The sequence below is a fragment of the Carcharhinus amblyrhynchos genome, chromosome 29 (genome assembly GCF_965287045.1).
Source record: "Carcharhinus amblyrhynchos chromosome 29, sCarAmb.v2.hapA, whole genome shotgun sequence".
Classification (NCBI taxonomy): Eukaryota; Metazoa; Chordata; class Chondrichthyes; order Carcharhiniformes; family Carcharhinidae; genus Carcharhinus; species Carcharhinus amblyrhynchos.
In genome coordinates, this window is record NC_137352.1 from 4,427,953 (window position 1) to 4,454,527 (window position 26,575).

Genomic DNA, 26,575 nt, shown 5'->3' on the forward strand with positions numbered 1-26,575 from the left:
AAGGATTCCAAAAGGATACTAAGCCAGGAAGTGCGACTATGATTACGATACTGACGGGCAGGGTGCTGTGTCACACATAGGTACCCAACGTTGTGTGACTAGAGGAGTTCCTGAATTTTGAATGCAGTCCTTCACATTTCTCACCAGGTGGCATTGCATTAATATATTTATTGCAGCGTGACAAGGTACATAAACAATACGTCATTCTAACTAACTAACAAACAAGCTATATCCTTCCTGGCATGAAGGAGGAAGGAAAATAATTAAACCATATTACAGTGAAAACAAGTAGTCTTCAGATCTCCCTCCAAAATGATTCTACTAGATCAATCTCTGCCAGTTAATTTACAGTACAACACAAGTCCTTCAGAACGTCACATGCTGGATAAATACAGACAGGCACACAGGTGGAATGGATCTTGGGGATGGCTTTTTGAAGAGATCACTACTGAGCTGCGACAGAAGGTACATTGCTCAATAGTTGAAGGGGGAAGTGGCATAAAGCCCTACTGTTGCCTCAATTCACTGAAGCTGTAATTCTGTACTTAAGGCTCTTGGTTGAAGGTATTTCACTCCCATTTCCCCCTTCCTTCAACTAGCAATATTCAGGTACCACTATCTCTACCCAGAAATTGAAAGTTGACCAGTTAGCCCCACTACCAGAGTGGGTATTCAACCCTCCCACTGCCTCACCATCCAGGATGCAGCCACCTCCTCTGCCAAAAAGGAGAGAATTCTGTTTTACCCCTCCCAATCTGGAAAATCAAACAAACAGAACACCCTCTAAATTCTGTGAGGATGACATGTGGAGGACTACAAAATGCCCAGTAGGAGTTCCATCATTCAACAAAACAAAGGAAAAAATTCCCTACACAAACCAAATTAAAAACAGAAAATTCTGGAAATAGTCAGCAGGCCCAGTAATATTGAGCAGCTTATTCATTTAAGTTGTGGCCATTTTCAGAACTTCTAACAAAGGTCACAAACCTGCAATGTTCATTATTTTCTCTAAGTATCCAACTTAGAGTATTCCCAGCATTTTCTATTTTTATTTCTAAAAGCTCCCTAACTCATCTAAGAAAGAGTGGGTGGCACAGTTGTTTGCATTGCTGCCTCACAGCACTAGTTCCATTGTGCTGACTCTGCAAAGACAGTGACAAAGCTGGCAATCTCCCTGTGTCTGTATGGGTTTCCTCCAGGTACTTTAGTTTCCTCCCAGTCTGAAATGTGCTGGTAAGGTGCATTGACCCGAACAGGCACCCTAGTGTGGCAACTAGGGGAATGTCATAGTAACTTAATTGCAGTGTTAATGTAAGCCTTGTGACCAAATAAATAAAAACTTTAAGTACTCCTATCTCAACATAGAAGGCCTATTTTGGAGGTCAACAATGGTGCACCTTCCCTTCTAAAACCCTTCACTTTGTGCTCATTGATCACCTTCTCTCCTCCAATCTATAACTGCATTTAAACAATGCCCTTTAGAAGGTCCTAAAGCACTACAGTTAGTGGTGTTACTCCTGCAATGTAGGAAAAGCTGCAGCTATTTGCACACAGCATGATCCCACAAACAGCAGTGCAGCAGTGACTGCTGCCTCATAACACTAGGGATGCAGGTGACTATCAGCTTATGTCTGTGTGGGTTTCCTCCAGCTTCCCCTCAGTGCAAAAACGTGCAGGTTAACTGGATTGGCCAAGCCAAATTGTGTCCCAAGATGTGTAGGTTAGGGGGATGAGCAGGATTATATGGTCAAGGGACAAACTTTGATCAGAACACTAGGAGCACTTTTCTGGTCTTCAAAATAATGCCATGAGTTTTTTTTTTACATCCACCCAAAGGGGCAGACAGGAAATTTGAATTAGTTTGAATTTAGAACATAAGAACATAAGAAATAGGAGCAGGAGTAGGCCATCTGGCCCTTCGAGCCTGCCCCGCCATTCAATAAGATCATGGCTGATCTGTCGTGGCTCAGTTCCACTTTCCCGCCCTCTCCCCATAACCCTTAATCCCTTCTCTTATCAAAAACCCATCAACCCGCTTCTTAAAAATATTTAGCGAGGCAGCCTCCACCACTTCAACGGGCAGAGAATTCCAGAGATTCACCACCCTTTGAGTGAAGAAGTTCCTCCTCAACTCCGTTCTGAACCGCCCCCCCTTTATCTTGAGGCTGTGCCCCCTAGTCCTACTGTCTTTTTTGAGCGGGAAGAGTCTTTCCACCTCTATCCTATCCATCCCATTCATCATCTTATACGTCTCAATGAGATCTCCCCTCATTCTTCTAAACTCTAACGAGTACAAGCCTAGTTTATTCAGCCTCTCCTCATAGCTCAACCCCCTCAACTCCGGTATCAGCCTAGTAAACCTCCTCTGCACTCCCTCCAAGGCCAAAATATCCTTGCGCAGGTGCGGCGCCCAAAACTGCACACAGTACTCCAGCTGCGGCCTCACCAATGCCCTATACAGCTGCAGCAAGACCTCCCTACTTTTATATTCAATCCCCCTCGCTATGAATTTCAAGAACTAAAAAGAATTTTAACATTAAAAGCAGGAAGTGTGTCTGCATATATGTACCCTGTGATCTGTTTAAAGGAAGTGAAATGCAGAAGAAGAGAAGAATCAGTGCCTCTAATTTTAAAAATTGAACGAAAGAGACACTTTATATAATTTTTAAAAGCTGGGTACAAAGAATTTACATAACTTTAGCTTCTCAATGTACATAATATTTAATACTTCCTTATTTGTACCAGTTAAAACAAAAAAAAACTTTTATAAAATAGTATGATTCTTCAAAAAGGGGTCTCTAAGTTATTTGAAGGAACCAATAGACACCATAACCTGTTTCACAGCAGATGGCCAACAATTCAACCCCATCTAGCCCCAAGGGAGGAAGGAAGACACTGTCCAATGGCTCACACACACTTAGGGACGACTTAAAATTACAAAATAAATATATTCCTGTACAAGGTGAAGCAATTTTCAAATGGAGCGATTAAACTAAACCGACTTTATGAAAACGGAAGCATGCAACTAGATTAGGACTAAAGATAAATCATGAAGTGAGTATGGAACAATTATTCGAGTCCAGAATCGAACAACTCATTACTGAACTTTGCGGTGGTGAAACCACTTTACCTTGAGATTAGTCACCGTGAAAACAGACCTTAGGCAAGCAAACAACACTTTTCAACCAAAACGTTGGTTTTGCGCCTGCAAATTCTACTTCCTGCGTAAGTTGCACCAAAACACATTAGCGGCTAACTGAGTGAAAGAATCTATTGTTTAAAATTGTGCATTGATCTTGCAACAACTCTAAAATGAAGCAGAGTTTAAGATACAGAAATGTGGGAGGAAAACACTTTTTTCAAAACTTTATTATAACTGGAGATAATGCCCAAGGGAAAGTAACATTTTCTGTACCATTTCACACATGTATCAGCAATAATAAGTACCCCACCACTCAAGCCAAACAGAAGTAATGAGAATTTTGTCATACAAGGTAGTTGCCTTGACATTTCAAAATCAAGCGTAGGCGAGACAGAGAAATACATGAGCTTTCACTGTCTCATCTACAATCAGATTTTTAAATTACAACACAACATCTGTGAAAATAAAAATGTCCTCACATTAAGCTTGTGACCCTCTGGACCAAACTATGTTTTGTAAATGGTCCTGAGAAGTTCCTTGAATGTTTTGACTTGTAATTTCCATGGTGTGGCAGAGTCATATTGCTACTCCATTCACACGACTGGAAATAAAGCCACTCCTTTCTCATGTGGCCTTCCAACTTGAGCTGAACAAGAACAGTAGAGTGCAACAGGTTTCTGAGGCCTTTCATTAAGAAACAGAAGGAGACAATGAAGCCGCACCCCATTCTTTACAACATTAAACTTGGCTGCTTTACAACAGCTAAAGTTCCAACCGCTTTGAAAAGCCAGGATGAGGTAAGTTTGCAAAATAACTGAGTGGCATCATGGGGGTGGAAAGAAAAGTACTACGGTTATCCAGAGTTAGGACTGCTTTTAATTACAAAACTTTCCTGGATAACTATTACTGTAAAGACATTTGGAATGATCTGAGATTGGCAATTTATACTGTACTTTGACTGGATCCTATTGCAAGGCAGTTAGATGTCCACAAGTAAGGATTGCATGGCAATTGCCTGGGAAATTCAATCAGGGCATCCCACCACATCTTTGGGGTAATTCCACGCAAGTTACAAGCCACAACATCCAAGGTACTTCAGGACCATTTATAAAACAAAATGATGCTCCCAAAGCTTGGAAGTTACAGGTCTTTCATTACTTTAAAGGAATATACAAGTACATGTTGAATTGAATAGCAGTGATGAATGCAAGAAATTTTGCTGCTGTACATAAACTGCACTTCTTACATTACAACAATAACTGCACTTAAAACTAATTGATTGTTAGACAAATCAAAAGGTGCTATATAAAATGTAGGACTTTTGCCACTGAGTAGCTCAGTGCAATTTTAAAGCTTATACCAATTATTACAATACTTCTGAAACAAAAACCATGCAATACTGCTTTAAAATGGAGACATAGTCTGCATGCTCACACATTGAAGTTCAAGAGCACTGACAAGGATTAATTTCTTTCCATGAGGTTTATGAAAAATACCATTGGGATTGTTGAAGGTCCACTGTGACCTTAACCTGCCAACTACGCTGCAAAAACAATACTCTAACTTGGAGACTAAGCCCCGAGGAACCAGGATAAAACAAGAGGATACCCTGGTTAATTCCAACTGTTGCCAATTCTGGAGATGTAAACAAAAACGTTCACAGCCAAGCTAACAAAAGTGGGATTCCTGTACATTTACATTGAGATGACTATAATCATATTAGGACTCCTCTTAAAATGGGCTTCAAGGATTTCCGATTCCTGTGCCTCATCAATAATTTGCATTGTAGAATGTGGCAGTAAGGCACTGAGATGGGGGAAACCCCAGTTTCTGGCTTTCTAAATAAAGTACGTCTTACTTTATATACTTATATAGATGATTTGGAGGAGGGAACCGAGTGCAGGGTGTCGAAATTTGCTGATGACACCAAGATTGGGGGAAAGGCAAATTGTGCGGAGGGTGTGGAGAGTCTACAGAAGGATCTAGATAGGCTGGGCGAATGGGCCAGGAAATGGCAAATGGAATTTAATGTTGGCAAGTGTGAGGTGGTCCACTTTGGTAGGAAGAATGGTAGGAAGGACTATTACTTACGGGGCGAAAAACTGCAGCAGGCGACGGTGCAGAGGGACCTCGGGGTCCTTGTGCATGAGTCGCAAAAACCCAGCTTGCAGGTGCAGCAGGTGGTCAGGAAGGCGAATGGGATGCTGGCCTTCATAGCGAGGGGGATTGAATATAAAAGTAGGGAGGTCTTGCTGCAGCTGTATAGGGCATTGGTGAGGCCGCAGCTGGAGTACTGTGTGCAGTTTTGGGCGCCGCACCTGCGCAAGGATATTTTGGCCCTGGAGGGAGTGCAGAGGAGGTTTACTAGGCTGATACCGGAGTTGAGGGGATTAAGCTATGAGGAGAGGCTGAATAAACTAGGCTTGTACTCGTTAGAGTTTAGGAGAATGAGGGGAGATCTCATTGAGACGTATAAGATGATGGATGGGATGGATAGGATAGAGGTGGAGAGACTCTTCCCGCTCAAAAAAGACAGTAGGACTAGGGGGCACAGCCTCAAGATAAAGGGGAGGCGGTTTAGAACGGAGTTGAGGAGGAACTTCTTCACTCAAAGGGTGGTGAATCTCTGGAATTCTCTGCCCGTTGAAGTGGTGGAGGCTGCCTCGCTAAATATTTTTAAGCGGGTTGATGGGTTCTTGATAAGAGAGGGGATTAAGGGTTATGGGGAGAGGGTGGGAAAGTGGAACTGAGCCACAACAGATCAGCCATGATCTTATTGAATGGCGGGGCAGGCTCGAAGGGCTAGATGGCCTACTCCTGCTCCTATTTCTTATGTTCTTATGTTTACTACCAATTTTAAAACTATTTAAATGCAAATTACAAAGTCACTTCATTAAAGCCACTTAAGTGTACAGCAATATCAGAAAGGCAACATTCATTTCAGAAACTATTCAATCCTGAAAATTAGATCTTTTTCCAATATTGAAAATTTCTATTTCACACATAGCTGTTCCCTTTCTTCTCTGGTCCTAACCCATAAATGGATATTGAAGAGGTGTCAGCAACTACTTAAAAGTTCTGTGAACATTTTTTTAAGATGATCCAAGCAGAATTAATCTCAACTAGTGTAATATGACTGGGTATATTGTGGGGTGGATAATTTTATACATAACCAAGCTGGCAGGTCCAGGTTGGAATCAGGTGCCTATTTTGCACCACACCCAATTTTATTCTTCACTTGGAAAGTAAAATCAGGTAATGTGCAAAATAGGTAGTCGACCCAATCCAGTCAATTTCTGTCACAGCAGGTCCCTGCAGACATTATTGTGTTAGTTTTGAAAGACAAGCAGAAAATGTCACAGTAATGTGTGACCAATCTTTTATGCTTTATCAGACAAATTATCAACTTAAGCTTTACACAGAGGAAATCTAAGAATAGCAAGAGTTAGACACTGTAAATAGGTTAGCAAACTATATTTTTAAAGCCACAATTTGCAGAAAGAGAGATTCACCCCAGAATTTGAACTCTGACTCAAAATGTGTAACTGTTGAAGAACAAAGGCTTTGCAGATTAATCTTAAGAAATTATATACATCACCTTTTGCAAAGTACATCTGGAATGTAAGGTTGTTCAGTGACTTTGGATTGGAAGACTATCTCTGCAAACCTATCTATTCCACAAGTTAGCTAATTTCAAGAAACTAATTGCAATGTCCAATATGATCAAATGCAGGAAACTATTGCACTCAAAAAGTAGTCAACTACTTCGTCAATTTGATCCAATGAAATAACCAATACTCTCACGTGTGGTACTAGTCAACACACAACCCTCCCTATGTTGCAGAATTACCATTTTACTTAAGCAACAACAATTCTGGACCTCAATAAATGTAATGCAATAGATAAACAGCTTTAAGGAATTGTGCACAAAATGCAGTAAAACTCGACTTTCCCTTTTGATGTGACCCAGCCAATTTTTGGCATTAGGAACTAGTTTTACAGCAATATTCCTCCTATTTAAAGTCCTAAATAAAATGCAAATTTACTAATGAGGATTTTAAGGAAAAGAGAATGCTCTTAAAATAATGGAGTGTGGCCATCATTCCCTCCCCAAGGTACCACTGGATGGCTGATTAAAGGTCTCAATATGCAAGCTGGGGTCATAAGTTTTTCATACATTGCCAATTAGGACTCAGCAGGGCAAAGCAAGCACAGTGCATTTATTGATTAAATATTTTCTGGGCTCAATGCAAAAACACTGAACTCAAGAGTTCCAAACCTTAACTTCAGCTCCCTCATAATGGCTAGAGTATGGGGAAAAAAACAGGATTAATGTTGGGGCCTTCTGCACCCTTAACATCAACATTTTCCTCCAAGTCTCCTGGGTCAAATTTGCCAACTTCTCCCCATTTCAACCTGCCTTAACCACCACTTCTTAGGGCTCTTAATATCTTTAAATATACCTCATTCTGTTTGATGTTGTGGCATGTTAATATCACTTTAGCCATTTAACCAGAAATTTATATCTCTTTAAATGGGTAACATGTGCATGCATCAATTGACACTATTTCTGTATTGTGTGGAAAGAGTACAAGATCCAGGGAACTTCTGCAGTCTTCTACCCAACATTTATCCATTGACTGACAAAAACAAAATCTTCGATCTTTGTTCTATTCCTCTTTGGGGAAGCTGTGTGTAAATCAGTTTCCACATTTCTTTTGTTACAAAAAAGTGACTATATTTTAGCCTGAGATCGTAGAAGTACCATAGAAGTGTCAGTGTTTCTTCAGAGAGGACTGAAGATTTATCCCTAGTTTTCCAGACCATTGACTTTTGTCCCTCAACAGAATCATCATCAGGGACTATTTTGTCTTTTTATAAATAGTACAATGTAGCTGGTATTTGAAGGATTTTTTTCTTCCTTTCCAAAGTATTGCAATCACCCATCAGATTATGGTAAAGTTATTCAAAGTAAATCACTGAACCAGAATCCCTACAGTGAAGAAAGAGGCCATTTATCCCAATCACAATCCTCCCAGACCCTATCTATCCCCATGGCCCCATTTATTTACATTGCTAACCCACTGGCACCAAGAACAATATAGCATAGCCAATCAACCTAACCCATACATCTTTGGGCTGTGGGAGGAAATCGGACCACCCGGAGAAAACTCACACGTAGAACGTACAAACGCCACAGAGAGAGTCACCTAAGCTGGGAATCGAACCGAGGTCCCTAAAGCTGCGAGACAGCAGTGCTAACCACTGCCACCGTAGGGAGAAAATTATGTAGAGCAAGCAATAAAGAGAACGTGCACACTTAAAACGAGGAAGAGAGAAGAACTGAACATTTGGGCATGAAAAGGAAGCAAATACATTAAAGTTACGGATCTTGACAATTCCTATAATAACATTGAAGGCTTCTGCTCCACGACATGCTGCACCCCTAAACAAGCTATTCAAGTGCAGCTACAACACTAGCAAGATAAATCCAAACTGGCCAATTCACACTCCATCAATCTATCCTCAATCAGTGGCAAAGCGATGGAAGGAGTCAGTGTGATTGAGTGGTAACTGATTAGCAATAACCTGTTCACTGATGCTCAGTTTTGGCTCTACCAGGGCCACTCAGCTCCTGACCTCATTAGTCTTTGAGCAAACATGAGCAAAAGAACTGATCCTTATCAATTCAAAGATCAGGTGAAAATTTGCCACTGGTTTCTCAACACAAAAGGAAGATGGTTATAGTTTTTGGAAGCCAGTTTCAGGACATTATTGCAAGCGTTCATCACGGTTGGGTCCTAGGCCTTTCGATAGCTTCATCAGTGACCTTCCTTCCATCATAAAAAGGTCAGAACTGGGACATTCGGAGATGATTGCACAATGTTCAGCATCATTTGTGATTCCTCAGATACTGAAGCAGGCCATGTCAAAATGCAGCAAGACCTAGACAACATCCAGACTTGGACTGACAAGTGGTAAGTTACATCCACGTCACACAAGCGCCAGGCAATGACAATCTCCAAGAGAAAAAAAAACAATCACCCCTTGACGTTCAATGCCATTACCATCACTGAATCCCCAATTATCAATATCTTGGGAGAGGCATCAACCAGAAAATAAACCATCTAAATAAATACGGTGGCTCTAACAATAGGTCAGGAGGCTAGGATCCTGGGGTGAGTAAATCACCTCCTAATTCCAAAGCCTGTCCACCATCTACAAAAGGTAGAAGTCAGGCATATGATGGAATATTCTCCACTTGCCAGATGAGTGCAGCTCTAACAGAAACTTGACATCGTCCAGGACAAAGTAGCACTTTTGACTGGCACCACATCTACTCTCTCCAGCACCACGCTCTGTGGCATCAGTGCGTACCAACAAGCTGCCATGCAGGATTTCACCATGGCTCCTTGGACAGCACTTTCCAAACTCACAACCACTATATCTAGAAGGACAAGAGCAGCAGACACATGAGTACACCACCATTTGGAAGTTCCCTGCAAAGCCATCCACCAACCAGATGTGAAAATATATCACCGTTCCTTCACTGTAACAAATTCCTGGAACACTCCCCAACAGCACTGTGGTTATATCTACACCACATGGGCTGCAGCAAGCAAGGGGAGCACAAATCACCTTCAAGGTAATTAAGGATGGACAATAAATGTTGAACTAGCTCATAAATCTACAACTACATTAGCATAGCCATTTTCACTTCCTTAGGACATTCCAATGCACTCCAATCAATGAAAGACAGTGGTGTAATGTCATGATCACATTATCATTTTTAAAGACATAATTAGGTCCCACAAAAGGCCACGTAATAAATAGCCAAGTCATGTTTCATTTGTGATGTTGGCTGAGACCAGGAAGAATTCAGATTAGATGGGAGACTTGGTTCAACATCTCATCTCAATGATGGCACCTAGAACACTGCAGCACTGTGTTGAAGTGTCAGACTAAGTTTTTGAAGTGGACCTTGAAGCAAAACCATACAACTTAGGCAAGAGTACTGCCACTGAGCCTAGGCAGACATCCAGGTTTGGATACGCTGAAGTGGAATTAAAATGTTTATTTCCACTGGTCAATAAATTAATAACCAACAAGCATAAACCTGAAAGAGGTTTATAAAGTGTTGAGGGGAATAGATAGAGTGGATTCTCAGAGGCTATTTCCCAGGGCTGAAATGGTCACTATGAGAGGACACAGGTTTAAAAGATGCGGGGCAGCAAGTACAGAGGAAATGTTAGGGATAAGTTTTTCACTCAGGGTGGTGAGTGAGTGGAATTGGCTGCCATTGGTGGTGGTAGAGGTGAACTCGCTGGGGTCTTTTAAAATACTTCTGGATGAGTACATGGGATTTAATGGGATTGGGAGTTACAGATATTCTATGGCCTGGTAGGTATGGATATGATTGGTGCAACTTGTGGGCCAAAGTGCCTGTTTGTGCTGTAGTGTTCTATGTTCTAAAACTTCATCACCAATTTCCCAAAAGGAACAGGGTAAGCAAAATTATACTGAAGGTTGTTTAGGACAGGAATCCCTCCCTGAAACATTAGTACAATAATTTTTGAAAGCGAGTTCACTCTGAAGGTATTCAAAAATCACATGTATGGACAGAGTAAACAGGGAAAAGCTGGTTCCCAGAGGATGGAGACTAGTGGGTGAAGATGATTGGAAAGAGACACAAGGAGAAACTTTTCCATGCAGTTGGTAGTTAAGCCTTGGAATACACTGTCTGAGCATGTGGTGGAGGCATGTTCAATAGAAGCATTCAAGAGGGAATTATATTAACTATCCGAAAAAAGTACAGAGTTACTGTGAGAAGGTAAATGGCCATAGTCCCAGATGACCATCCTCAAAAAAAAAGGGGAAAGCTGACTGGTGATGATTTAAATCTGAGGATCACCACACCCCAGGTGAGGGGCCAGTTTGAGGAAGCTTCATGAATAACCTCAGTTGGTACAGGAATTGAATCCACGTTCGGTGTCACTCTGCATCACAAACCAGCCGTCCAGCTAACTGAGCTGACCAATTCCCAGAGTTACTGGGAAAACAGTGGAATGCCCTGTTTTAGTTAATTGTTCAGAGAGCCAACACATAACAATGGGCCAAATGGCCTCTTACTGTGCTGCAACAAATCTGAAGATTATTTTGCTATAAAGAAGTGTCAGGAAAGGCCAGAGGTGGGGAAGAAGAAAGAGATGGCTCAGAGTCAGCACAAACATGATTGGTTAAACGGTCAAGTGCAGTAAAAATTGTGTCCCCCATTAAATAGAAGCTCAAAATAAAGAAACAGTTCAAGTCCATAAAGTTACAACTGAACTATCCAGTAATTAAAAATATTTTCAGATTGATATATATTGACAAAATAGAATTCAAAAACATTAGTTTAAATTACAAATATAAGAGGATCTGTTTTGAGAAACATTTTTTTGCCTTCACAACTCTGGCACCACCACTATGTCCTTGAACAACATTTTACTGGTCATTAAAACAGAATGCAGTCAAGAGAAAAATTACTGTTGTTACAATGACTGCAGATAATGCTATTTGGCAAACTTAAGAAAAAACAGAATTCAGCTATCCAAGAGTCTTTGGTTCTACAATTGCAGATTTCAAATTGTTGATTGAATGGTGTTTAAAATTACTTGAGCTTCATTCATGGTTTGGCAAGTTCACCAAGCTCTACAAAGCATATTAAATGCCTTGAATTCCTAACTACGATTTATCCTCAATTAATTTTTGAATCAAAAACTCCTACATAGTTCTGCACATATGAAACTCCCAGTACAGCAATCCACTTGTTTCTGATGTGTTTTTTTCTAAATTAGACCACACAGTCATGGCCATAAATCATTGAAATATAAATAGCTCATAAGAACTTGAGCAGTATTTCTATTTGAAACATTAAGTTAACTAGATTTCTCTTCATCTACCACCATCACCCTCCCACCACATTTCAGGGTACAGTTTTAAAACTTTGAACCAATCAATTCATTAAATGCATCCTCACTCTCCAAGTCTCAGCAAATGTTTTAATGAGGTTGCTACATTTGTCACAGTATCACATGGTGCTTAGGAAACTGGGTCAGACTACAGAGTAGGAGGAACATGCAATTACAGTTCTCATTAGCCCACCCACATTCAAAAGGACTACACTGGCAAAAATGACAACTGCCAAGTTTCCAATTGGCACATTGTAGGGATTTTTATCAAGCTAACCTACTCCAACAATGTCAATTAAGCTCCTTTACTAAATTCACAATCAATATTTACATGATAATGGTTTATAAGTGAATAAATTATTATTCATCTGAGCATGTGTTGTGAGCTGTCTATATAACTGAGTTGTGCCTCTACAGAATCTCAGATTTAAAATAATTCACTTACAGCACACATTTCATTTTAGAATAGAACACCTACAGTGCAGGAGGCCATTCAACCCATCGTGTTTATTACTACTACCACCTTAATACCACACCTGAAGCAGAGGTCTACAGCATGGAAACAGGCCCTTCAGCCCAACTTGTCCATGCCATCCTTTTTTTGAACCCTTAAGCTAGCCCCAATGGCCTGCATTTGGCCCATATCCCTCTATACCCATCTTATCCATGTAACTGTCCAAATGCTTTTAAAAAGTCAAAATTGTACACATCTCTACTACTAACTCTGCCAGCTTGTTCCAGACACTCACCACCCTCTGGAAAAAAAATTGCCCCTCTCCTCCCACCTTAAACCTATGCCCTCTAGTTTTAGACTTCCCTACCTTTGGGAAAAGGTATGACTATCTAGCTGATCTGTGTCCCTCATTATTTCATAGACATCTATAAGATCACCCCTCAGCCTTCTATGCTCTAGAGAAAAAAGTCTATCCAGCCTCTCCTCATATATGAAAACATCAAGTCCCGGTAGCATCCTAGTAGATCTCTTCTGCACTCTTTCTAGTTTAATAATATCCTTTCTATAATAGGGTGACGAAAATTGCACACAGTATTCCAAGTGTGGCCTTACCAATGTCTTGCACAACTTCAACAAGACGCCCCAACTCCATTATTCAATGTTCTGAACAATGAAACCAAGCCTGCCAAATGCCTTCTTCACCACTCTGTTCGCCTGTTACTCCACTTTCAAGGGGCAATGAACTTGTACCCCGAGATCTCTTTCTTCTGTAACTCTCCCCAACACCCTACCGTTAACTAAGTCGTGCCCTGAGGGGGCACAGCCTCAAGATAAAGGGGGGCGGTTTAGAACAGAGTTGAGGAGGAACTTCTTCACTCAAAGGGTGGTGAATCTCTGGAATTCTCTGCCCCACTAAATATTTTTAAGACGCGGGTTGATGGGTCTTTGATAAGCGAGGGGATTAAGGGTTATGGGGAGAGGGCGGGAATGTGGAACTGAGACATGACAGATCAGCCTTGGTCTTATTGAATGGCAGGGCAGGCTCGAAGGGCTAGATGGCCTATTCCTGCTCCTACTTCTTAAGAACATAAGAAATAGGAGCAGGAGTAGGCCATCTGGCCCTTCGAGCCTGCCCCGCCATTCAATAAGATCATGGCTGATCTGTCGTGGCTCAGTTCCACATTCCCGCCCTCTCCCCATAACCCTTAATCCCCTCTCTTATCAAAAACCCATCAACCCACGTCTTAAAAATATTTAGCGAGGTAGCCTCCACCACTTCAACGGGCAGAGAATTCCAGAGATTCACCACCCTTTGAGTGAAGTTCTTCCTCAACTCTGTTCTAAACCGCCCCCCCCCCCTTTATCTTAAGGCTGTGCCCCCTAGTCCTACTGTCCTTTCAGAGTGGGAAGAGTCTCTCCACCTCTATCCTATCCATCCCATTCATCATCTTATACGTCTCAATGAGATCTCCCCTCATTCTTCTAAACTCTAACGAGTACAAGCCTAGTTTATTCAGCCTCTCCTCATAGCTCAACCCCCTCAACTCCAGTATCAGCCTAGTAAACCTCCTCTGCACTCCCTCCAAGGCCAAAATATCCTTGCGTAAGTACGGCGCCCAAAACTGCACACAGTACTCCAGCTGCGGCCTCACCAATGCCCTATACAGCCGCAGCAAGACCTCCCTACTTTTATATTCAATCCCCCTTGCGATGAAGGCCAGCATCCCATTCGCCTTCCTGACCACCTGCAAGCTGGGTTTTTGCGACTCATGCACAAGGACCCCGAGGTCCCTCTGCACCGTCACCTGCAGCAGTTTTTCTCCACGTAAGTAATATGTTCTTATGTTCTGGTTCAATCTACCAAAATGCATCACCTTGCATTTATCTAAATTAAACTCCATCTGCCATTCGTCAGCTGACCCAATTGATCAAGATCCCACTGTAATCAGAGAAAACCTTCACCAATCTTGGTGTGATCTGCAAATTTACTAACCATGCCTTCTATATTTTCATCCAAATCATTAATATAAAATGACAAATAATAATGGACCCAGCACTGATCCGAGGCATACTGCTGGTCACAGGCCTCTAGTTTGAAAAACAAGCCTCTACAACCACCCTGTCTTCTGTCATCAAGGCAATTTTGTATCCATTTAGTGACCTCACCCTGGATCCCACGTTTTTTCCCTGCTGGTTTCCTTGACATTGAGGGGTGATTTGCCATGGCCAATCTAATCTGCACATCCTTGTAGTGTGGAAGAAAAATCAGAGCATGCAATTGACACCAATGGAGACACAGGGAAAACATACAAACTCCATATAGACAGTTACATTACAGCCCCTATTCAAGTATAATCTACAGTTTTCAGCAAGTTAATCCTGGTTTTCTATCTCACATGAAAAGAATACCTGAAGGGATAAGTAAAATTATTGGTACAAAACTGCTTCAAATGAAATTGCCAATCTGTTCTACATTAATACTTAACGATTCAGTTCTAATTTAACTTTTCCTTCCATCAGGTTAGAATAGTATCAATCTGGTTAATTTCACAAAATTATAGAAGTAGTAGAGTGGAAAGTACAAACAAGTATATTCAGAGAATGGCAGGGGTGAAGTCTAGGTGTTCAAAATATTTTTAGAAAAGGTAAACAAAATGTAAATTTCTCTGAAACTTGCACTACATCTGTGACGTAGAAAAGAACCAAGTTCCCAGGTTGAAACTCTTCCATAAACTAGATCAGCTTGAAAACTCCCTCAAAAATATATTGGGTACTAAAAGCAGTGCATTGTACAATAAAAATCAGTCAAAACTAGAATTGCTTTTGTCAAGTCATCTGCAATTTTCTAAGGCCTGAATTGCCATAAAAATCACAAATTTGCCAAGCACAATTCCTGTGTACATGTAACCTCTATGCAAAGCCATTGTATATGAGCTTCCCAGGAAGCTACACTTTGGGTATCTAAAAGCAGGCTATGTAAATGTTTGAAGCAAGCTGAAATGTGAGAGTTCAGTAACCCTGATTAAATTAACTCTACAAAAGGCGATTACACAAGCCTGAAAAGCTTTGTCCTACGTGCTCTACTTTTTCCAAAGTTTCAACAGCTTCAGTTAAAGAAACTTGGAGATTTCAACAACATCTCAATCAACTCATGTCAGATTGGTACATTTCCTTAAATTGCTGAATGCTTACTGCAAGCTGATAAATTTTAAGAGTCTCCAATAAAAAGCAAGTCATCATGGAGGGATCAGGATTATTTTGTTTGTAAGCATTGTATTTAGTCAAGGTAATGGAAGGAGTTTAAAAAGTATGGGATCAGAAAAATGTTTGGAAGTAAATAATGGAAGATAAGGATATGTCAGATGAATTGAACAGGAATTTTTCACTAGTCTTTACTATAGAGAAAACAAGTACCACCCCAGAAAAAGCTGTAAGATCAGAAATTGGAAGGGGAGGGATAAACTCAGGAAAGTTACATCACCAAGGAAGTGGTACTTAGCAAATTGTTGGAGCTTCATGCTGACCGCTCCTTGAATCCTGAGGGATTTCATCCCAGGGTCGTAAAAGAAGTGGCTGGTGAAATAGTTAATGTGTTGATTTTAATTTTCCAATGTGCCCTTATGTTGGAAAATAGTGACTATCAACTCCTTTATTTCAAAAGGAAAGGGACTGAGGGGTGGAGACAAAAAGCAGGAAACTACAGGCCAGTTATCTGAACATCTGTCATTAGATGTTACAGCAGAGCACTTAAAAATACAGGCAGAGTCAATGTGGTTTTAATGAAAGGGAAATCATTTTAACCAATATATTAGAATTATTTGAAGGAGTCACATGTACAGTGAATAAAGGGAAACCAGTTGATACACTGTACTTAGATTTCTAGAAGAAATTTGATAAAATGCAATATCAAGACAGTCATAAATATGATGTCACCAAATATGATGATTTGAGATGGTTTATAAAAAAATTAACAGAATGTTGGTAATGGAAAAAAGTTCAAGATGCTTCACTATTTGTTATAAAATTCCTCGTGACCATATATTACCCAAAGACATTGTCAGCTACATCCAACAGAACCACGCAGCAAGTTATCAATCCATCCCAGAATTTACTAAGTTGCAACAAACTGATGAAACTCTGGCTTCAGCAAAGACGTACTGCTCAATATCAAAGCATGAATGATTTATTCAGTTCCATTACTTGAACCTTCTTTTCTTTGTTCCCAATTGATTAATTTAAAAATTACCTGATAAACCAAATCGATTTAAAGATTAAATTAGCATGAGGGTCTGCTACTGATCTTACAAATCATTTGTAATTTTTTGTATTGTGTCCATGAATTGCTACATTTTGGACAACAAATTGTATCACAGCACTTCAGACAAGGAATGTAATGCATCAGTTGTGAAACACTCCCTGGCAGCTGCACAACGAAGAGAACAGTTCCACAGAACAAAAACCAGTCTAACCAACCCAGCAGCTATTAGGTCTTGCATGAAATAAGCTAAATTCATAGAATCATAGACTCTCCAGTGCAGAAGGCAGCCGTTCGATCCATTCAGCCTGCACTGACAACAATACCATCCAGGCCCCATCCTCATAAGGAGGTGCCAACATGCAGTCTTCTTGAATCTCTGCAGTGTATTGCATTGAGACATCCAGTACTGCCAGGTAAATTTCATATTATACCATGAAGTAATAAACAAGGCAGCTCAAAATTCCACACACTGCAGAAATATTAATTTGTATATCTCTAAAAACATCTGCACAGTTCTTCCTAATACTTTTTTTTAAAATTAGAGGATGAGGGAAGGGCCAACATTTGTGGCTCATCTCCAAGTGCCCTCGAGGAAACTTAACTGCTCTTCGCAAATACAACCCAGGTGTCCCTTATCTTAATTCTATGCCCTTCGTCATCAATGCCTCCACCAAAAACAGAAAAGTTTCTTCCTGTCTACACTTACATCTCCCCTAATTTTATACATCTGTCATTTCTGCCTTCAGTATCTTCTGCTGCTACAAGGAAAACAATCCCAGTCCATCCATCTCTCTTCGTAACAAAAACTCTCCAGCCAGGTAACATCCTGGTGAATCTCCTATACACCCTTTCCAATACTATTACATCCCACCTATAATTTGGATTCCAGAACTGCACACAATACTCTGTGGCCTAACCAACATTTTATATAGTTCAAGCATAACCTTTCTGCTCTCAAACTTTATGCCTCAGCTAATAAAGACAAGTACACCACATGTCTCCATAACCACTTTATCCACCTGTTCAGCTACATTTAAAAAACAGACTAGTGTACATGCACACCAAGATCCCTCTGATCAGCAGTGCTTCCCAAGGTCTTGCCGTTCACCATGTATTCTTTTGCTTTATGTCTTGCCCAAGTGCTTCATCTGAATTGAATTCTATTTGTCACTGATCAACCCATCCATGTCCTCCTGTAATCTAATGCTATCCTCCTCGCTATTTACCATCCCATCAAATTAACTTAACTGATCAACCCTCTGACATTGTGGTTTATGTAAATGATTTAGACTTTCAAACAGAAAAGGGTGTCATGACTGATCCCTGCAGGACCCCACTGGACGTAGGCTTCCAGTCAGAAAAACACTCTTGACCATCACTCTCTGCTTCCTGCCATGCAGTCAATTCTGGATCCAAGTTTACCAAATTTCCTTGGATCTCATGGGTTCTTACTTTTGCTAACAGTCTCCAGCGTGAGACCATGTCAAAAACCTTGCTGTGAAGTCCAAGAAGACATCAAGAGCATTGCCTTCATCTACACACCTGGTCACCTCTTTGAAAAGTTCCATCAGGTTGGTCATTCTGAACCTTCCCTTAACAAAACCATGCTGACTGTTCTTGACTAATCCCTTCCTCTCCTAATGCAGATTAATTCTCAGAATTGCTTCAAATAACTTCCACACCATTAAGGTTAGACTGACTGGCCTGTGGCTTTCTGATTTATCCTTTCCTCCCTTCATGAATAATGGAACCACACTGACTGTCCTCCAGTCCTCTAGCACCTCTCCTGTGGCCAGAGAGAAATTAAAAAAAGTTATCAGCACTCTTATTTCCTCCCTTGCCTCACCAACAGCCTGGGAATTTATCTACTTTTAAGCCTGCCAGACCATTCAGAACTTTCTCTTTGACTATGTTAATTTCTTTCGTTGTATTAGTCCTTTTCTGATTTCTATATCCACATTCTCTCTCATTAGTGAATACTGACACAAAGTATTCATTTAGAACTCTCATCTGGTTCCCCACACAAAATTACCATTGTGGTCCTGGATAAGCCCTACTCATTGCCTGGTTGTCCTTTTACCCTTAATGTCCTTGCAAAACAAATTCAGAAGGCAGTTAAGAGTCAACCATTATGCTGTCAGTATGGAGTCAAATTAGAGAAGGAAATCTGCCATCCATACCCAAAAGGGGATTTATAAACCAGACATGATTTTAAACAGTCCATGCACAAGGCACATTTTTATACAAATATATACAAAAAAAGCCTCATGATTTCATAGGCATGTAGCTAAATATTACAAGGGTGTCCCAATTTGGAGCTAGAACAAATTTCTCATTAAGTTATAAATAAGGTACTGCTTCACAATTTTTTGTTATATAGAAGCCACGAAGTTTCATGTTCTTCCAGAGTGGAAACATGCATCATCTTGAATGCTTTACTTACAGAACTGGTGTGAGGTCCCTGCAAGATTGGACTATCCCGAGCAAGTGCCACTATCACTTTACTCTTTTCTCCAGCCCAGTGGACAACCATTTGATTGTGAGAATCATTGAGGTTCATCTACAATAAAAAAATCATGAGACAGCATTAATATCTAATCAATATGCAAGAGTCTAAAAAAATGCAGTTACATTAGGAGTGCACTTAGAAATATTGTCAGATGTCAGTTGCATTTTAGGCAACATTTGCCTGTTCAAGTATAAAAACTATCCCACATTTCAGCATTAGAAAAAGTCTCATGCTGCATCAAAAAAAAAACAAGGAAAACCTGCAGGAGAGGGAAATGTAGTACAAATTGAAAACATTTTCTACCCAGAAACTTACTGGAAAGTAAATTACAAACTTTCATTATTGTAAATGCCTGAATAGCTTAACTGGAGGGTAACCAGAGTGTACACAGCACATTGTTATGCTGAAAAGAAATACATGAAAATCTATTAAAATGCACACATTGCTCTTCTCATAAAAAAGACAATGGTGGCAATTTTGAGTTGTCCCAAAGTCTTCTTTTTCTCTCCTGATCATGAGTAGACAAACTATCAAATTTGAGCTCTGAATATCTCAATCTGCAGCAGGTTATTAAAGAGCAATGTTTGTTAATTTTTTTTCACTCACTAATTTTTTTCAAAATGCCCTGACAACATGGGGGAGATGGTAGCATAATGTACAGAGGCCCATGTTAATACCCTGGGGAAAAATGGGTTCAAATCAACATGACAGCTGGTGGAATTTAAATTCATTTAATAAATCTAGAATTAAAAGCTAGGCCCAGAGACTGTGACCATGACCATCAATTATTGTAAAATTCGTCTGGTTCACTTCGTGTATTCATGTTATTTCTAGTGTTTCCACACAAGCAACTTTGCAGTAGAACACGTGATACCATCAGCCATTTGTGCAGACAAGTGGGCAGTCTCTCATAGCAGTCTGTAGTATTAACCTCCTTTCAATAAAGCTCTTTGTTTAAACATTTGAGAACTGCAGCCTACCTTCTAAAACCACTACTTAGAAAACTGCTGACCTGGGAAAACACTCAACAGCACTGCAGACACCTGACAGAAAAATAAAATCATTGGAACTGAAGGGCCTGTTCCTGTGTTGTATTTTTCTTTGAATTATCACTACTTAAACTGATGACACAAGGTGCAGCCACCAGGACAACAGAAAAGTAATCAAAAATTCTGAGAAAACAATTCTTTGGAAAGCAGCTTACCACGGGCTCTGTTTGATCACAGTTTGTAGTTACTTTGACGAGACTAGCTGAACACCGAATGTGGGATGTCTTGAACAACACCATTAGAGATAGATTAGTCTTGGGGTTAAGGAGTGTAGCTATTCAAAAGTTCTTGCACCCTAACCCTAAAGAGAGCTTTGGAAGTTGCTGTACCAATGGGAATAGCAGCCAAAGCAGCTCAAATGGTTGAGGAGCACAAGAATTCATAAAAAGGATCAGCCGAAAACCTATACAGACATATTTGTAATTGCCATTGGTATGCAAAAAAATAAAAATCAGGCAGATTGTTGGTGCAAAGCCATTATATGCAGGAATTGTGACAAAGACACATTGAATGCTAGGAATTGCATATGGCATTGACCTAGCCTTTAAGCATCTTGCTTAACAAGGTTCAGACCAGAATTACAAAATGTACAAGTTCAATGCATCAAACAAAGCTGAGTAAATCCAAGGATGGAACTACAAAAGTCGTGTATGATGGATCAATGTAACCCAATCCAACACGCAAACCAGCCTCCCATCCATTGACTCAGTCTACACTTCCTGCTGCCTCAGCAAAGCAGCCAGCATCATTAAAAGGACTCCATGCACCCAAGACATTCTCTCTTCCACCTTCTTCTGTCAGAGAAAAGATACTGAAGTTTGAGGTCACGTACTACACTCTCTCATTTCCTTCTCTATGAATGATATGCTTTGTCTGTATAGTGCGCAAGAAATAACAATTTTCACAATGTTAATACTTGTGACAATAATAAAATCAAAGATGAATTGTCATGGGGGGGGCCCCCCACACACAATGGTTAGCATTGCTGCCTCAGTGCCAAGGACCCAGGGTTTGATTCCAGGCTTGGAGTCACTATCTATGTGGAGTCTGCACATTCTTCCTGTGTCTGCCTGGGTTTCCTCTGGCTACTTTGGTTTCCTCCCACAGTCTGAAAGATTGGCCAGGCTAAAAATTCTCCAGTGTACCTGAACAGGTGCCAGAGTATGACGACCAGGGGGTTCAGTGTTGCTGCAAACCTACTTGTACTAATAAAACAAACAAAACTTTAAAACATACTGGCTATTGCTGGTACAACAAACCATTACTGAGTCTCCCCTTTACTGAACGGACAGTGAAAATGGAAGTGGACGCTGGACCCACCATTCACCAATAAAAGCTTCAACGTATTGCCTTGAAACCCTCAAAGATAATATTAAAAACCTATAATAGAGAAGTGGTTCAGTTGAGGGGCTGTATTGATGCAACATACAGTTAAATGAATCGTCTGCAGACTTGGCCTTGCATTGTTAAAAAGGAAACTATCCATCACTACTGGGAAGAACCTGACTGGAAAAGAGCAGATTAAATTGGGCCAAGGTAAATTTCATGGTAGATACATCAGTGCTGTATATAAATCAGGCCCAAGATAGGGCAGAATTAGAGAAGCTAGACAAAATGGCAGTTCTCGAACACTAACAAGCAATTGGGTCACACTAATTGTACCAGTGATGAAGACAGACAGATCGGTACGCATTTGTGGCAAGTTTAAAGTGACTTATCAATCCTGTAATGTGTCCTTCTACCCGATTGATGATTTATTCTCCAAGTTAGCTGGAGGCCAACACTTCAGTAAAATTGATCTCATTCAAGCATATCTTCAGATGAATGTCAACCCAGATTCAAAACAATATTTGACAATTGTGACACAAGGTTATTTTGATTTAAGACTTGACATCACAGCCATATCTGCGCTGTTCAAACATGTGAAGGATTAAATTGTAAGAGTCCAGTGTTACTCAAGTCGATATTGGAAAAAGAAGGAAGAACATCTCTGCAACCTACATTCCAAAGATTAGAAGATTATGGGTTAAAAGCCCAGGAACACAAATACAAATTTTTCTAACCATCAATCGAATACTTTAGGTCACGACAGAGATAAGAGACTGCAGAAGTCATGTTCGAAAGTCAAAGTCATTACAGAGAAACACGCACCGCAAAAATGTCAAAATCAACATCAATCTTTTTTGGTCTTCCTAAATTAATTACAGAAGGTCTGTCCCCATATCTGGTTATTATTCTTAAATTCTTACATAACTTGCATCAAAACAGAAATTGGAAATGGGTGGATTAGTGTGAGAAAGCGTTTGTACATGTTAAGGAGACACCACTAAGTCAGAAGTCCTGACACACTTGGATCTGAAATTAACCCCGAGCATAAGATATGTGATGCATCACCTTACGGAGTGGGGGCAGAGGTTTCCCACATAATACCCACAGGTGAAGAGAAGTTGATAGCTTTCGCATTGAAATCTTGGAATAAAGCAAAAATCAATTACGCTCAGATAGAAGAAGAGGAAGAGGCCCTAGGAATCATTTTTGGAATAAACAGTTCTATCACTTCCTGTATGGGAGGCAATTTACTTTACTGATGGACCATCGTCCTTTGACAATGATATTGGGCCTCATACCTGGATTCCATAACTGGGAGCAAGCAGGGTACAAAAGGTGAACTTTGCTGTTGTAAGCACACACAAGCACAATAAAGTGTCGTCAGTGAAATCTGCATAGGAATGCTGATTGTCGAATCAGATTACCCTTAATTCATCATCAATAAACAGTTGATGTGGAAACATGTTCTACTTCAAGCAAGTAGATAATATTCCTTTAAGTGCAGGACAAGCAGCATACCAGAAGTGATCCAATACTATCAGAAGTCATGGACATGGTGCTTCATGAGTTTAAGCCATATACTTTACCCAAAATCTCGAACCATCCATTAGAGGCAGATTGTCTCATCTGGGGAACGAAAGTCATCATTTCACCATTAAGGAAAGCAGTATTAAATTACATAAAAGGCCACTGTGGCATCATAAGATGAAGGAGATAGCAAGAAGCTATTATTGACAGCCAGGGGCTGATGCCAAAAATGCATTCGCAAAAGTACAGAACCTGCCGCCATCACACTCATAGGAATGGCCAGAAGAGACCTGGCAAAGAGTAAATACAAATTATGCTGATCTGTTCAACAGGCATTTGTTTTGCATTCTAGTTGATGTGCACTTGAAACCACCTGATGTTGCCATTAGACAACAATGTCCCTCGTGGAACGGTGAAATTTTCAGCAGATTTGGTAACCCTGAACAACTCATGAGCGATAATGGGCTGCAGTTCATTTTGTAAATTGAAAATTGATCACAATTATTTACAAGAGAACTGGATTTAACACATCAGATCTGCTTCTCATCATCCTACCACAAATGAGCTGGCAGAACGCTTTGTACAGATGAAACATTTTGTTGACGTTAACTAGAGAGCAAGGTTCATTGTCTGAATGATTGAGCCAATTCCTGCTGATGTACAGAAATACTGCATATTCAACAACCCAAGTTTCTTCAGCATTGCTCATGATTAAATACCAACTGTGAGCAAACCATCCAAGGCAAGAGAAATTGTTGAGGAAAAACACCCAGCAAAAATCAGGTTATACAACAAGCAAACAAGGCAAAACATGTTTTTCAATCAGGGTCAAGGGAGGTTCCAGCAAGGAACTTTACCACACATGAAAACTGATAACTGCCATCATCTCAGCACAGGCAGGACCAATTTCCTGCACCATACAAAACACAAGATGATGCAATAGGGATCAACTTTTGACAACAGGAACCAGAGACAGAACCAACATCAAACTTTGCCAAGAGACTTGGATCTTAGAATACCTTATACTACCAAAACCAATTGGGAAAGACAGTACCTCAAGTGAGAACACATCACTGAATAAACTTCAGGACACTACAGACTCCAATTAAGACAGACAGCAAGAAGTCCAACAGGTTTATTTGATGGCACAAGCTTTTGGATAGCTGCTCCTTCAGTGAAAAGTTGGGTTCGCAAACAGGGCATATATAGGCACTCAACTTACAAGCTAATGGTTGGAATGCGAGTCTTAACAGGTGGTGATCAAGTCTTTACAGGTACAGTGAGTGTGGAGCGAGGGTTGAGCACAGGTTAGGTGGTGTAAATTGTCTCAAGTCAGTACATTTTGCAAGCCCAGGCAAGTCACGGGGGTTTTTTTTTTACAGATAATGTGACATGAACCCAAGATCCCAGTTGAGGCTGTCTTGTGTGCAGAACTTGGCTATCAGTTTTTGCTTGGCGGTTCTGCATTATTGTGTATCGTGAAGGCCAACTTGGAGAACACTTTTATTTGAAGATCAGAGGCTGAATGCCCTTGACTACTGAAGTGTTCCAACAGAAAGGGAATCCTCCTGCCTGGTGACTGGCAAGTAGTGTCTGTTCATCCATTGTCATAGTGTCTGCATAGCCTTGCAGAATGTACGTGCCTCGGGACATCCTTTCCTGCAGGTAGATAACGTTGGCCGAGTCACATGAATATGTACCATGTACCTGGTGAATGGTATTCTCACATGAGATGATGGCATCCATGTTGATGATCCAGCACATCTGACCAAGGTTGCTGTGGCATGGCTGTGTGGTGTCGTGGTCACTGTTCTTCTGAAGGCTGGGTAGTTTGCTGCGGACAATGGTATGTTTGAGGTTGCTCAGTTGTTTGAAGGCAAGTAGTGGGGATGGCTTTGGCGAGATGTTCCATCTTCATGTCCAAGTCAACCTTCACAACACCAGAACTGTCGAGCAAAAAAATGGATAGCCAAGTCCCGTACGTGAGGATAGCTTCAACTGGGATCTTGGGTTCATATCACACTATCTGTAACCCCCCACAACTTGCCTGGGCTTGCAAAATCTCACTAACTGTCCTCGCTGGAGACAATTCACACCTCTAACTTGTGCCTAACCCCCTCTCCACTTGCATTGTCTGTACTTAAAGATTTGATTACTTGTTAAGACTGGGATTCCAACTATTATCTTGTATATGAGATAATTTACATGCCCTGTTTGCGAGCTCAGCTCTTCACTCACCTGATGAAGGACAGCTTGTGTTACCAAATAAAGCTGTTCGATTTTAACCTGGTGTTGAGACTTCTTACTGTGCCTATCCCAATCCAACGCTGGCATTCCACACCATCCAATTAAGACAACCACAGACGACATCCAAACCAAGCCAAAGCCACCAGAGGTTGCATAGATACCAAAAAAGCAGATGCCCAAGGTTCACTGACAACCATAGAGAATGACAACTCCAGAATGTCTGATTTATTAAATACTATTTATCAATTGTTCATATTGCTAACTTTGATTGCTAATACAGTTATTGGGTGTCAGGAGCTGTTAATCAAGAGGAGGAAAGGGGTTGTACATACATGTTATTGCTACAGTGTATTCACAAGCAGCTTTGCAGTGGAACACAAGAAACTTAAAGACCGATCACATGACATCACACAGGCAGCTTGTAGTGTTAACATCTTTTTAATCAAGTTCTTTGTTAAATCTTTGAGGCCTGCAGCCTATCTTCTAAAACCAATCACACTCATCTCCTTTAGTGAAGTCAATCTACAACCATTACCTGTTGTGGCCTTCATATGGTTGATTCTCAACTGTTGTCTGAAATAGCACAGCAAGCTAAATCAATGCAAAGGCAAATGATGGCCTTGCTGGTGATGCATCCCGTAGAACAAAAAGCCAAGCTAAGGGACAAAATCTGGGGTAGCCTTGACACAAATATTAAGATGTTAAAAAGGTACTGTGAGAAATGCATCAATTATCCATCTTCCTGATGAGCAAGCATTTGGTAGCACTCAAACTCAATTCAAGCACAACATGTCAGTATTCAGCGAAATGCTGAGGCCTTTTTTGCAATAGTGGCCCAATAACACAGGCTTATGCAGCAGCATAAGATAAGATGTGTTATTTGCAATACTGGCCCTACATTGTACAGGTCCCAAAAACTGACTGTGGTTTTCCACAAGGCACTTCCTAGGATCATGACCAAACTGTGCATAGAAGTTTTGCATCCATTTGTTGCAAATGAGGGAGGAACAAAACACTTGGCTCCTCAAGCCTACTGTCATTCACTAAGATCATGGCTGATCCAAGTGTAAACTCAACCCCATATTCCCACCTGCAACCCTTGCTCATAA

At 40.6% G+C, this 26,575-nt stretch overlaps 1 protein-coding gene across 2 annotated transcripts in view; it reads right to left on the minus strand.

Annotated features, from left to right (window-relative positions):
• Positions 1–26,575, minus strand: part of sorl1 (sortilin-related receptor, L(DLR class) A repeats containing) — a 193,544-nt gene that overhangs the window by 136,962 nt on the left and 30,007 nt on the right. For both annotated transcript variants that reach the window (XM_080214840.1, XM_080214839.1), the window contains exon 2: positions 19,249–19,365. In XM_080214840.1, the coding sequence (XP_080070966.1) occupies positions 19,249–19,365 (117 nt within the window). The remainder of the gene's footprint in view (positions 1–19,248; positions 19,366–26,575) is intronic.